The sequence below is a fragment of the Mirounga leonina genome, unplaced genomic scaffold (genome assembly GCF_011800145.1).
Source record: "Mirounga leonina isolate KUSES-001 unplaced genomic scaffold, KU_Mleo_1.0 Mir_260, whole genome shotgun sequence".
NCBI lineage: Eukaryota > Metazoa > Chordata > Mammalia > Carnivora > Phocidae > Mirounga > Mirounga leonina.
The window spans coordinates 2469746-2481875 of record NW_023270642.1 but is presented as its reverse complement, the minus strand read 5'-3'; the positions used below and the strand labels follow the sequence as shown (position 1 = coordinate 2481875).

Here is a 12130-nt window from a genome sequence, read left to right as displayed (position 1 = left end):
TCCTGCTCGGCGGGGAGTCTGCTTCATCCTCTGACCCTATCCCCTCTCAGGTGTTCTCTCTCTCTCATTCTCTCTCTCTCAAATAAATAAAAATAAAATCTTTAAAAAAAATAAAAAATAAATAAATAAATAAATAAACTTCTTAAAAAATAGTAATAATAAATAAAATGTGGTATATACATTCAAAGGAATATTATTCAGCCTTACAAAGGAAAAAAATCCTACTACGGATTATGATGTGGATAAAACCTTGAGGACAACATGCTAGGTGAAATAAGCCAGTCACAAAAAGACAAATACTGATGCATCCACTTATATGAAGTATCTAAAAGTAGTTAAGTTCACAGTAACAGAAGGTAGAATGGTAGTTACCAAGGCTGAACGCAGGGGTAGTAAGAAAGTTTTTGTTTAATGGATATAGAGCTTTAGATTTGCAAGATGAAAATGTCCTGGAGATCTGTTTCACAACAATGTATTATTAACACCACTGAACTCTACACTTAAACTTGTTAAGACTGCAGATTTTAATGTATTTTTTACCACACACACAAAATAGTATTAACTATGGCCCCATATTTGATGGATATAATAATTAACTAGCTTCTTGCCAGGAAAACACTCAATAAATTGATTTTACCAAAACAATGGGACTGATTCCTTCAACATCTTATAAAATATTATTCTAAAGCTCTGGGTGCTCCCATACTCTTGGCCCCAGAGTGATGGTTCAACACATAGAATGGTTACTGATGCCAGAATTTATATAGAAACAACTACTAATACTGCAAAATGGATAAAATTTAAATTTTCTATGCTTTTCACATACCCAGATCAGAAGCTGAGTTGAAATCTAAATATGGAACTATCTTAATCTGTCACTGAATAATGAAGGAGTAAGAGTATACAGTACATATATAATAGGTACTGCATAGTACTGTTTATGTATGTATGTATCTATATACATACATGTGTGTACACAATATATATACATATGTACATATACAATTCTCTACAGTAACAATATATAACATCTATTATTATATTCAATTATTATGGAATTTCCAAGTTAATGCCCCATATATGGTCCAGTTCAACACTGAGTACCCTATGTATTACAAGTAATAAAGAGTAGAGTGCTTAATTAAATGTAAAGCTAGACTGCCTGGGTTCTAATTTTGGCCTTGCCTCTTACTAGCTGTGTGACCTATGACAAGTTATTCATTCAGTCTCTCTATACGTTATTTTCCAGAACTGCTGAGGATAATGAAAGCAGGACCCTTCTAGAGTTGTGAGGACAGAGTCAAAGTGCCTGGCATATAATGAGTATTCAATACTCACTTTTGTTATTTTTATTATTGTCACATTTAAGTAATTTAGTCAAGAATTTGGAGTTTAAACAATTTACATGTATTAATCCTTTGATTTGGAAAGGTTAAAATACTTTTTAAAGTCTTCCTCAAAATTCAGGTGGGGAAAGAAGAATCAAGGATTTACATAAAAATAAGTCAAAATCTGAATCAGTGACAAAACATGGCTAGACTAAACTGCATCCTTAAGTTTTTTCAGTTTCAGTCCAAAGGTCAGAGTTCATACACAGGCAAGTCTAAGTAATTTAGCTCCTAAAAAAGCATTATAATGAAACTTGGTCTTATCATGAAATCTAAAATCTAGTAATAAATTGTATTTTAGATTTCCGGAGCCAAAATGGCATAAAGAAATTCTTGCAATGTTTTAAAATCCCTTTAAAAGAAATGCAGAGTACAAAAATTTAGGAGCATAAAATATACCATTTCAAATAAGTTCATGGTATCATATGAGAATATTGCTTATAAAACAACTACGAATTATTTTTTTTAAAGATTTTATTTTTTTATTTATACATGAAAGACAGAGAGAGAGGTAGGCAGAGAGAGGTAGGCAGAGGGAGAAGCAGGCTCTCCGCATAGCAGGGAGCGCGATGTGGGACTCTATCCCAGGACCCTGGGATCACGACCTGAGCCAAAGGCAGATGCTTAACCGACTGAGCCACCCAGGCGCCCATATCTTTCCTTTTCTAAACCCTCTGGCAGTCTATTTAAGCATACTAAGTAGATTTATATTACTTTCAAATGAATTCCTAATACAACATTTTTTTTATTATTTTATTTTATTATGTTATGTTAATCACCATACATTACATCATTAGTTTTTGATGTAGTGTTCCATAATTCATTGTTTGCGTATAACACCCAGTGCTCCGTGCAGTACATGCCCTCTTTAATACCCATCACCAGGCTAACCCATGCCCCCAACCACCCTCCCCTCTAGAACTCTCAGTTTCTCAGAGTCCATAGTCTCTCATGGTTCATCTCCCCCTCCGAATTCCCCCCACTTCATTTTTCCCTTCCTGCTTCTTTTTTTTTTTTTAATATATGATGTATTATTTGTTTCAGAGGTACAGGTCTGTGATTCAACAGTCTTACACAACTCACAGCACTCACTATAGCACATACCCTCCCCAACGTCTACCATTTATTTTTAAACCAGCATAAGCCACTTCATCTTAAAGCCTGATTGCAACCACTGGCCTAACTGCTACCATTCTAACCATTTGAGGCAGGTTAGTAGAATGATAAAAGCAAACAATTATTGCACTTTGACCATGTGCCAAGCATTGTACTTGCACTTCACACATGTTATCTCCTTCATCTTAATCTATGAAAATCAAAGAATTCAGTCTATTAAGTATTAATTTAAAACTATATATAAACATTAGGAAAATAATTTTGAGGGGACCTGGATGGCTCAGTCGGTTGGGTGGCTGACTCTTGATTTTGGCTCTGGTTGTGCTCTCAGGGTTGTGGGATAGGGCCCCACATCAGGCTCCGTGCTCAGCGGGGAGTCTGCTTGGGGTTCTCTCTCTCCCTCTCCCCCCCATGCTCTCTCTCTCTAAAATAAATAAATCTTTAAAAAAAATAATTTTGTGTCTTTAGTGTTAAAATATAGTACGAAAAATATTTTGTACCACTACTTTTAAGTAAACAAACTATATTTAATTCAAACCTTGTATATGTATGTATACATTAAGACTCTTTCCTTATACCAAGTACAAAGCAGTAAATGAGCCCTTAAAAAAGGGAAAACTAGAAAGTTCTAAGGACCTAAGGAGACCGACTTACATTAGAATACCTATCATAGTATATTAACATATCTGATATCAAATATATAACCATTATTTTTTAAAAAGGTATTATCTGCCAAAATAGAAGTCTACTGCTGTATAGGACATACCTATTTAAAGGTAAATTTTCCTGAACTATTTCTGCTTGCATCATCTTTATCTGATAGTGTGTCTACTTAATACATTCACTACCATAAGCAGGCTTTTCTCTCCCATGCCTTTCTGGAGAACAACTAGAGATTTCTCTCTGTTCAGAAAACTCACATTTCTGAAGAACACTATTAAGATGTCATCATAATTAATCAATAAAGTGAAAATTTCCAAAAGCCTCTGTTTTGTAATTCCTTTAACAAATGTAATTCTTTTAAAAGCTTGGGGTTTACAAAGCTTGTAGTAACTTTAAAAATTAAAATCAGGCAAAGTAAATAACCGCTGAACATTAGTCAAAGAAGAAACTACAAAAATTAACATTCTTTTTCTTCAAATTTCAATGCCTACTCTACTCCTTTTGTTGTCCTGTTTTTTATTATTGTAGTTAATAAAATGTAGAATAAAATTTACCATCTTAACCATCTTTAAGTTTATAGTTCAGTAGTAAGTATATTCACAGTCGTAAAAACAGATTATTCAGAACATTTTCATCTTGCAAATCTGAAACTCTATACCCCTTAAATAATAGCTCCCCTATAAATCTTTCCCTAGTCTACTCTTTTACTACAAAAAAAATCATAGAGAAAAGGGGTAAAAAGAATAACTGTTTATACTCAGTTATTTTCCCATTATTGCTAGTGACAAATCACCTCTCTGGAGAACTTGGAACATCAAACAAAGGGTATCCAAACCTCATAGAAAATCATTATAATTGACAGAAGATCTTTAACAATCTCTCCAACACTAAAACTAATTTGTAAGCATTTTTTCTGATTATAAGTATAAAAGCAAAATCTTTTTCTAAAATTTGACTGATTGCTTTATATCTGCTTAAATTATCTTTGAAATATCAAATTTTATTCAAAGTATTATCACAAAGATGAAAACAGAGTGCATTCTAAAGCCAAAAACTAACCTTTAAAGAAATGTGCTGGCTACTATAGACAAAATTACAAAATATGAGTACAGATATATAATAAATTCTTGTTCAAATTGAACAAAATGGTCCCCACTATTAGCAGTTCACAAATTACTTTTTTTTTTAGATTTTATTTATTTATTTGACAGAGAGAGACACAGCGAGAGAGGAACACAAGCAGGGGGAGCGGGAGAGGGAGAAGCAGGCTTCCCACTGAGCAGGGAGCCCGATGCGGGGCTCGATCCCAGGACCCTGGGATCATGACCTGAGCTGAAGGCAGACGCTTAACGACTGAGCCACGCAGGTGCCCCACAAGTTACTTTTAATTTACCTCCCTCACACCCTGAATTACCTTCAAGAATGAGTTACATTTTATTTTATTTATTTACTTTTTTTAAAAGATTTTATTTATTTGACAGAGAGAGACACAGTGAGAGAGGGAACACAAGCAGGAGGAGTGGGAGAGGGAGAAGCATTGGCTTCCCACGGAGCAGGGAGCCTGATGCGGGGCTCGATCCCAGGACCCTGGGACCATGACCTGAGCCAAAGGCAGACGCTTAAGACTGAGCCACCCAGGCGCCCCAAGAATGAATTACATTTTAAAACAGTATATTTTCTTGAATTAGTTGACTAAAGAACATCATACAACACAGATATAGCATTTACTGAAAAAAATTCAGTTTTACTTTTTCTTCCAACTTTTGTTCATTTTTAGAGAGAATTCTAAGTGAAGTAAAACATTATATAAAAAAATTAAAGCAATGAAAAAGAGCCAGAGGAAGGAATACATAAAAATAAGGAGCAATAGAAAGTCAATACTGAAATGAAAATTTTTACCTCAAAATCTTAAGAGGTACATTCTTCTCCTTCAGTAAGAGTCATTCACGTAAGGGAATTAGTATGTTGAAGTTGAAAAACAAGATTCAATTGAACACTAAACTTAAATTAGATCTACTTAGCTGACAGTAAATATACCAAATCAACCTAACACAATGCAGACCATCTTTAATATACAAATATGTTGCTGACACATTATCAATAGCAAATGTTTCATTTGTTTTGTTTTCTGATAGCCGTCCACATCCTTCCTGGTCCTACTTAGGACCAAGAAGATGGATTTTTGGCACAGCCAGCCAAAGCAATGAGAAATGTCATTCTAATTTCCCACCATATTGAAACAGAAAACCTACATACAGCTCATATATTAAAATGTATCCTTTGTTAAATCATTCCTACTTCAATCCCTCACTGCATGCCAGGCCGGCTTTATTCTGAAGTGCTCCTTTACATATTGTTTGCATTTAGGACAGACAGGATAAGAAAGGAGATTAGCAGAGTATAATCCTTGAACAACATTCCCAAGTGGTTTTTTTCTGCTCCCTATAGTCTCTTTGTTTCCAAAAATAAACAGGTCCATGGGAAGGTTAAATTTTATATTAGAACAAATTCTCTTGAGGCAGTGCTGACCCTGATGATCTCCAGAGCTTCCTTCAAGCTCTAGGACTCCTGTGATTCTGCTCCTTTCATCTTTGCTGACACCTAGAGAACTGGTCATTTACAAAAAAGAGATATTTAACTTTTAGAGTTGAGGTGTCAAACTCAGGCCCATAGGCTTCATCAGCAGCTGCAAGGAATGAATCTCTGGGAAGCTTATTTTAAAGCACATCCTTTCCAGTGGCTCCATGTGGATTACCTCGCCTATCCAGATCTTCATGGTGACATTAACAATCCCCAAGAGACTTGCAACAAGAAAAGTTCAGCGTGTCCTCACTCTTGCTTTCAAAGTAGATTACACATTTGTGAGATAAATGGGGAAATGTGAATAAGAAGTACGTATCATTGCAAGGAATTATGCTTGATTTTATTAGGTATGACAGTGACATTTGGTTACATAAAAAAATGTCCATAATCTTTTACAAGTTGCATACCCAGAAGTAAGTAGGAGTAAAATGACATGTCTGAGATCTGCAGAGCTGCTTAAAATACTTCAACAAAAAGAAAAAAAAAGAAGATAGATGAGGCTACAAAAATCTTAGTAATTATCAAGTTTATGTATATACAAATTTATATACATAGCAGCATTATTCTACCTTGTATATGTTTAAAATCCTACATTTTAAAAGAAAGTTTAACTTCCCATTACCCATTTAAAGATATTATCTCCAGAAGATATGCGGCTATCGCTTCTTGGCCTTTTGGCTAAGTGCAGAAGATATGTGGCTATTTTAAAACTACTTGTATATACAGTAATGTATATATAGTAATTTTGCTTTTCACCATTTTGGCTTTTGGACAGGGTTTCCTCCTGGCTTGGTTATTTAAAATAAACTCTCCAACTTATTACCAAGAGTTTTTCCAGGGCCGGAGGGAGATGGAAACTAGTCTTACATAGCAACACATACACTTAACAAACAAGAAAGCAGCTTCAATTAAAAATAAATCAACATAAAAAATATCTCAGGCAAGAAGAAAGCCAAGTCACAATTTAACCTCAATTATTTGCCATCCCCAGAATCTGTTTATGGCAACTCCTGCTTTCAGCTCTTTGACATTATCACCACTGTGACTTTATTTACTTTTGACTACAGGTAGAAGGGAAAGATTTCATTTACATCTGGGAAGTTGTAAAACAGGCAAACTAGAAACTTAAAACTCTAGCCTCCTTTGGTGCACACAGAGGCCTGAGGGACAAGAGCAGGCTCGAGTTGTCAGATCTTCCTGAATGTGATTATATTGTGGTAACCCCGATGGGCAGAAGCTTTGGAAAGGCCATGGCACTCAAAACTACTACTATCAAATGACCAGATGCAAAGGATCAAACTGACTGGATCTTTTGGTCACACCCTTTGTTCCCACACTAGTTAATGATAATTTGACCATGTAAAAAGGAAATTGTTATAAATTCCTACCTATACCAAACAGTCCTCTTTGAAAAAAATGAAACAAGCGGCAAGTATACAAGGACCTCAGGAATTATTCAGAAAAGTCAGTCACTTTTAGCATACATTATAGTTTTAATAAAGATTTCAATCTGATTTCCTAATGCTTCTATCATATAATAACACATCATAATGAATACTCACAAATGAACAGCTTCAGCATCACAAGAACCTAATTGTTTAGAATCTAATTATGTTTAGAAAATTCTGACTGCTAAGAATTTGTCCTAATTCTTCAAAAATCATGATCCATGCATGGCATAGAGGATAACTCTTAGTTAACCAAAGTAATCAATGAATCAGCACACAGAGTACTTCTTAATCTCCCAACATTCCTAATATGTGAAAGATAAAAACCATAGTTTATTCTTTGATCAGATCTTTAAGATATGTAGAAAAAAAATACCATAGCAAGTCTATGAACTTGCTATCCAGATTTAATAAATACCAACATTTGATTAGTTGAGATTTTTAAAGCAAGCATTATAAATACAAACCACAGGTTTTTTCCTACATCTGATTCAGCTTTCTCGTGTCTCTCTCTCTCCTTCCATTTTCCTCAAAACACTCCACTTTGCCACACTCCTGTCCTCACCCCTTTGTCTCACAGACTCATCTTTCTCTATTGTTTCACAGAAAAATTTCTTGAATAATCTATACTTCCATTTCTAATTCCTCTCCCTCTTATTTCTTCTCTAATCTATGAAAACCTAGTTTCTAGTCACTGGACTCCTATTCAATTCCAAACTCTCATAAATCCAAGGTTATTTTTCAGATTTCATATTACTTGAACTCTTCAGTAACTTCTGACTGATGCTCACAGAGCTGGGTGTCACCCAGGCCGAAGGTCCTCAGGACTGCAAATTATCATTTTTAGACAATGGAGATGTACTGTTTTGACTGCGCAGGCCCAGAAGAGGGAGGGAAGGCTATGTGAGGGTCAGTTAGCCAGGACCTAAAGGGAAGGGAGTCAGTTAGAAGGGACCTAAAGGGAAGGGAAGGGAAGGCAAAAGGAAGATTTGCTTTCAACTACCACTTTGGAAAAGAAGGGCTGAATTAAAGATCAGGAATCATAGTGATAAAAACTCTCGAAGATCACAAATTTATGAAAAAATGTATGTGTATTGTATTCTTTTCATAAAGACCCTAAGGTTAAAGATATACACCAAAATGTTAACAATGATTAAATCTCTGGATGTTAAGATTATGGATAGTTTTTATTTTCTTCTTTATAATAATATATATTTTGTTAATTTTCTACAATGAACATACATTTTTTTTAATAAGAAAAAGGCTGCCCCCCCCCCCCCCCCTTAAATAGCAAAAGGTCTGCATGCCTATATTCCAGGGTAACAAAGAAGGGTGTTGCCAGGGAGATGCAGCTCCACAGAATACTTGTGAGAAAACCCCCAGGGAGTGAGTAGGTGTTAGGAGCTTGAAGGATGAAAGAAAAGCAGGCTGGGTGCTTGGGGCCCAATCTTGGGAAAGAAGAGACCTCACAGGAACCTGTCTGGCCTGAGACAACCCAGGAAGTACCTGGTATTCCCCCTGGACCTCCAGTCAGCCATCTTGGGTGTCCTCTCTATCCTCCCTTCAAGATACTGTGAAAATCTCACCACTGCACTGTATCCCACACTACCATGACTCCACACAAAAGGTGTCTCCCCTACTGGCTGGTTGACTTCCAATCCAACCTCCACGCAGTCCACACACATATCAGTGTTCTAAACACAGGGAACATTGTGCTTCAAGAATATTTAGAATCCAGAATACTCTACACTCTCAAATGTATACAACCTCTGCTTATGTTTACCAGCTCAACTTCCCAGCCCAGACGCTAGGCTCCAGTTAGCCCCTCTATCCTTGTTCCCCAACACTCTGGCTTTGTGCCTCTGCACACACTCTTCCCTGGCCTAGAATATGCTTCCCTATCCTTGTCCACGTGGCAAACTCCTATTCACCCTTTATATCTAGCTCAAAAGCAAAATCCTCCATAAAGTACTCCTAGTCACCTGGCTGCTCTCTCCTCCGTAAGCCTTAGTCATTTTGTACCTATTTTGGAGCTATCATTCAATTACCTGTCTTCCTACTAAACCATGAGATATTTAAGGCCCAAAACTACATTTCTCCATGTATCTAAGTAGTGCCGAGAGCCAGTAGGTACTCAAAAAATATGTGATGAGCTAAATAAACAATTGTGTTTGTTTTTTACTACATACTTTTATAGATATCTCAGAAATAAATTTTAGGAGCTAAAAATCAGGCACTAACTCATACTGGTGGTCTCTATATGAAACCAATTCAAAGACCTAACTAAAAAGACAGTAAAGATCAAACCAAGTATATACTAGGCAAATGTAAGATTTCTATAGTATTTCCAGCTAAGAATCTAAGATTATACCAACTTGGAATTACCAACCTTCTGAAACAGTAATTTGAGGATTACATATTGCAGGCAGGTTTTTGTTTTTCCTTTTGCATAGCGGTGGTGGTGGAGGGAACATTGCAAAGTGTCCCTTACAAGGCAAAGTAACTAAAATACGTATCTTCTCTTTGAAATCAAATCAGTAAGAATGGCTGATAACCAGGCAACAGGGGAAACTTAAAATCAACTTCAAGAAAACAGAATCTGCACATACTTATTTCCATATAGTTTCACTTTCATCAGTGCCTGCCTACTGCCTACATTAAATTTACCTGAGCTAAAGTAGGGACTGAATTTTGACCAGTCTGGGTCTGCATATGAGCAGATTCGCTCTTTGCCACAGAATCTGTTACACTTCCATCCTGCTGATATTCAATTGTTTCCATGGTCATTTGTCTGAAAAGACAATAAAAAGGAAGAAGTATTAAGGCCCTATCTGAAAGATTTCTCTGCTTTTACTTAGCTTTCTGATATTCACTTCTGTCATCAATTGTACTACCTTATTTTTCAAGAAATAGGTTCAGTAGCAGAGTCCTAACTCTCCGAACGAACTCTGCTCACCAGATATGAATATTACCATTGCAGGAAGCACTGCAAAATGTCTTACAGGAATTCACTTATTTAAAAAAAATGTTAATCTTGGGGTGCCTGGGTGGCTCAGTGGGTTAAGTGACTGCCTTCGGCTCGGGTCATGGTCTTAGGGTCCTGCGATCGAGCCCTGCATCAGGTTCTCTGCTCAGCAGGAAGCCTGCTTCTCCCTCTCCCACTCCCCCTGCTTGTGTTCCCTCTCTCGCTGTCTCTCGCTCTGTCAAATAAATAAATAATCTTTAAAAAAATTAAAAAGTTAAAATTAAAATAAAAAAATGTTAATCTTATAATAATGTCTCCTTAATAATTATTTTAAGCCCTCCAGTATAAATGAGTGAAAAAAGTAGGCTTTCTATTTTACATGAAATATAAATATTCTATGACTGTCAAGGCCTTCGATACCTGTTTCATAATATATAGTATCAAAGAATTTCCCCATAGTCTAAATTAAATGCATTATAATATAAAGATGTGTCTAGCTTTGCCAGCACTAACCAGTTTCTGATAAACAAGCCTCTCAAATTGAATCATGCAGAGCTGACCACGTCCTACAGCTTCCCATTTCGTTAAAGAAGAGAATCTAATTTTTCTGGAAAAATTTTGACATAATTTTGTCTATGATATCAATTTAAGTTAATGATTTCTATTTCTATATATAAGATAAACCATATTACAATGAATTTTATCCTACTAGAAGAAATACAAACTACAAACAAAATAAATTAAATTAAATAAAATATTAAAAACTTATAGGAACTATTCTCCCCACTGTTATTTTCAACTCTCAATGATACAATGTGTTTTTCTCACTTTAGTAGTCTAATTATATAGCCAAAAAGTACGCAAGCCACTTAGAACTTTGAGTTAAAATATCCAAATCCTTTTTCAGATTTAGTTACCAGATCCTACAAAGCTTTCATCCATGTCTTGTACTTTACTACCTTCTTTTGCATTTCAATAGTCATTATCTGAATCCAAGCCTTCCATTCTCACACCCATTTATACTGCACTTAAGTTACTTCTATTGAAAATCATTTCAAAACTTATAACATGACAATTTAGAGCAATTATAAATGATAAAAATATAGTCTACTATGAAAAAAATGTCTTTCCCTTACTATTCCCCAGTTCCTTTCTCTCTCTTATTTTTCAGAACAGCCTAGGCAAGTATAGATCACCCTGCATAAACTGCCAATTCTTCTGGCTCTACGTTTGCTTATGTGAACAGTTCCCAAACAGAATACCTCAGAACATTTAGTTCTGCAGGTTATGAAAAGGTATTATCTAAAAAAGAGGGCGGGGGAAACACTTAGTGAAAAAGTTCTAAATATCCGGGGTTAAAGGTTTTCTTTGCTGCAGAACTTCTCAGAAGCCTGAATATGCTAGTGGGCCTTCAGAAGGTGGAGGGTGCAGATCCAATAGACAGCATTTTCCCAAAGTATCTGACCACCAAAAACTCTTTTTCCACAAGGCATGTCCTAAAGTAGTGTTCTGAAAACAACTTGAGAAATGTTGTCTTATGCTATTTCTTACACTTTTTAAAGTTCTCTTAAGAGCTCTGCCAAGAACTTGAGTCTCAACTCAAAACACTATGCTAGAAGGCCTTCCCCACTAAACTATTCATTTTAGAAACATTTATTTATTTAGCACCATCTACATGACAGGCCCCCAAAATACAAAAGTGGGTAAATTGCAGCCCTTGACCTGAAGGAATTCATTCATTAATTGGTCCTTGGACAACTTCTATCAGAAGTAACTAATGTACTTGTTGGGGGAGGCGGGGAGCAGATTCCCGGCTCAACCCCAAATCTACTGAATCAAACTTTCTGGGGCATCTAATTTTTTTTTATATCCAAGAGATTCTGATGTATATTAAAATTTAGGAAAAACTTAGCTTATTGGTAAATTCTATCAGGTAGACCCATAAGGAACACGTGTAAAGTAACTTC

General features: G+C 35.8%; 1 protein-coding gene across 23 annotated transcripts in view; it reads right to left on the bottom strand.

Annotated features, from left to right (window-relative positions):
• Window positions 1-12130, bottom strand: part of CREM (cAMP responsive element modulator) — a 73461-nt gene that overhangs the window by 42911 nt on the left and 18420 nt on the right. For 21 of the 23 annotated variants that reach the window (XM_035029566.1, XM_035029570.1, XM_035029574.1 and 18 more), the window contains one exon: window positions 9866-9989. The exons of the other annotated variants lie outside the window; for them this stretch is intronic. In XM_035029566.1, coding sequence (XP_034885457.1) covers window positions 9866-9989 — 124 coding nt within the window. The remainder of the gene's footprint in view (window positions 1-9865; window positions 9990-12130) is intronic. 23 annotated transcript variants of the gene reach the window in all.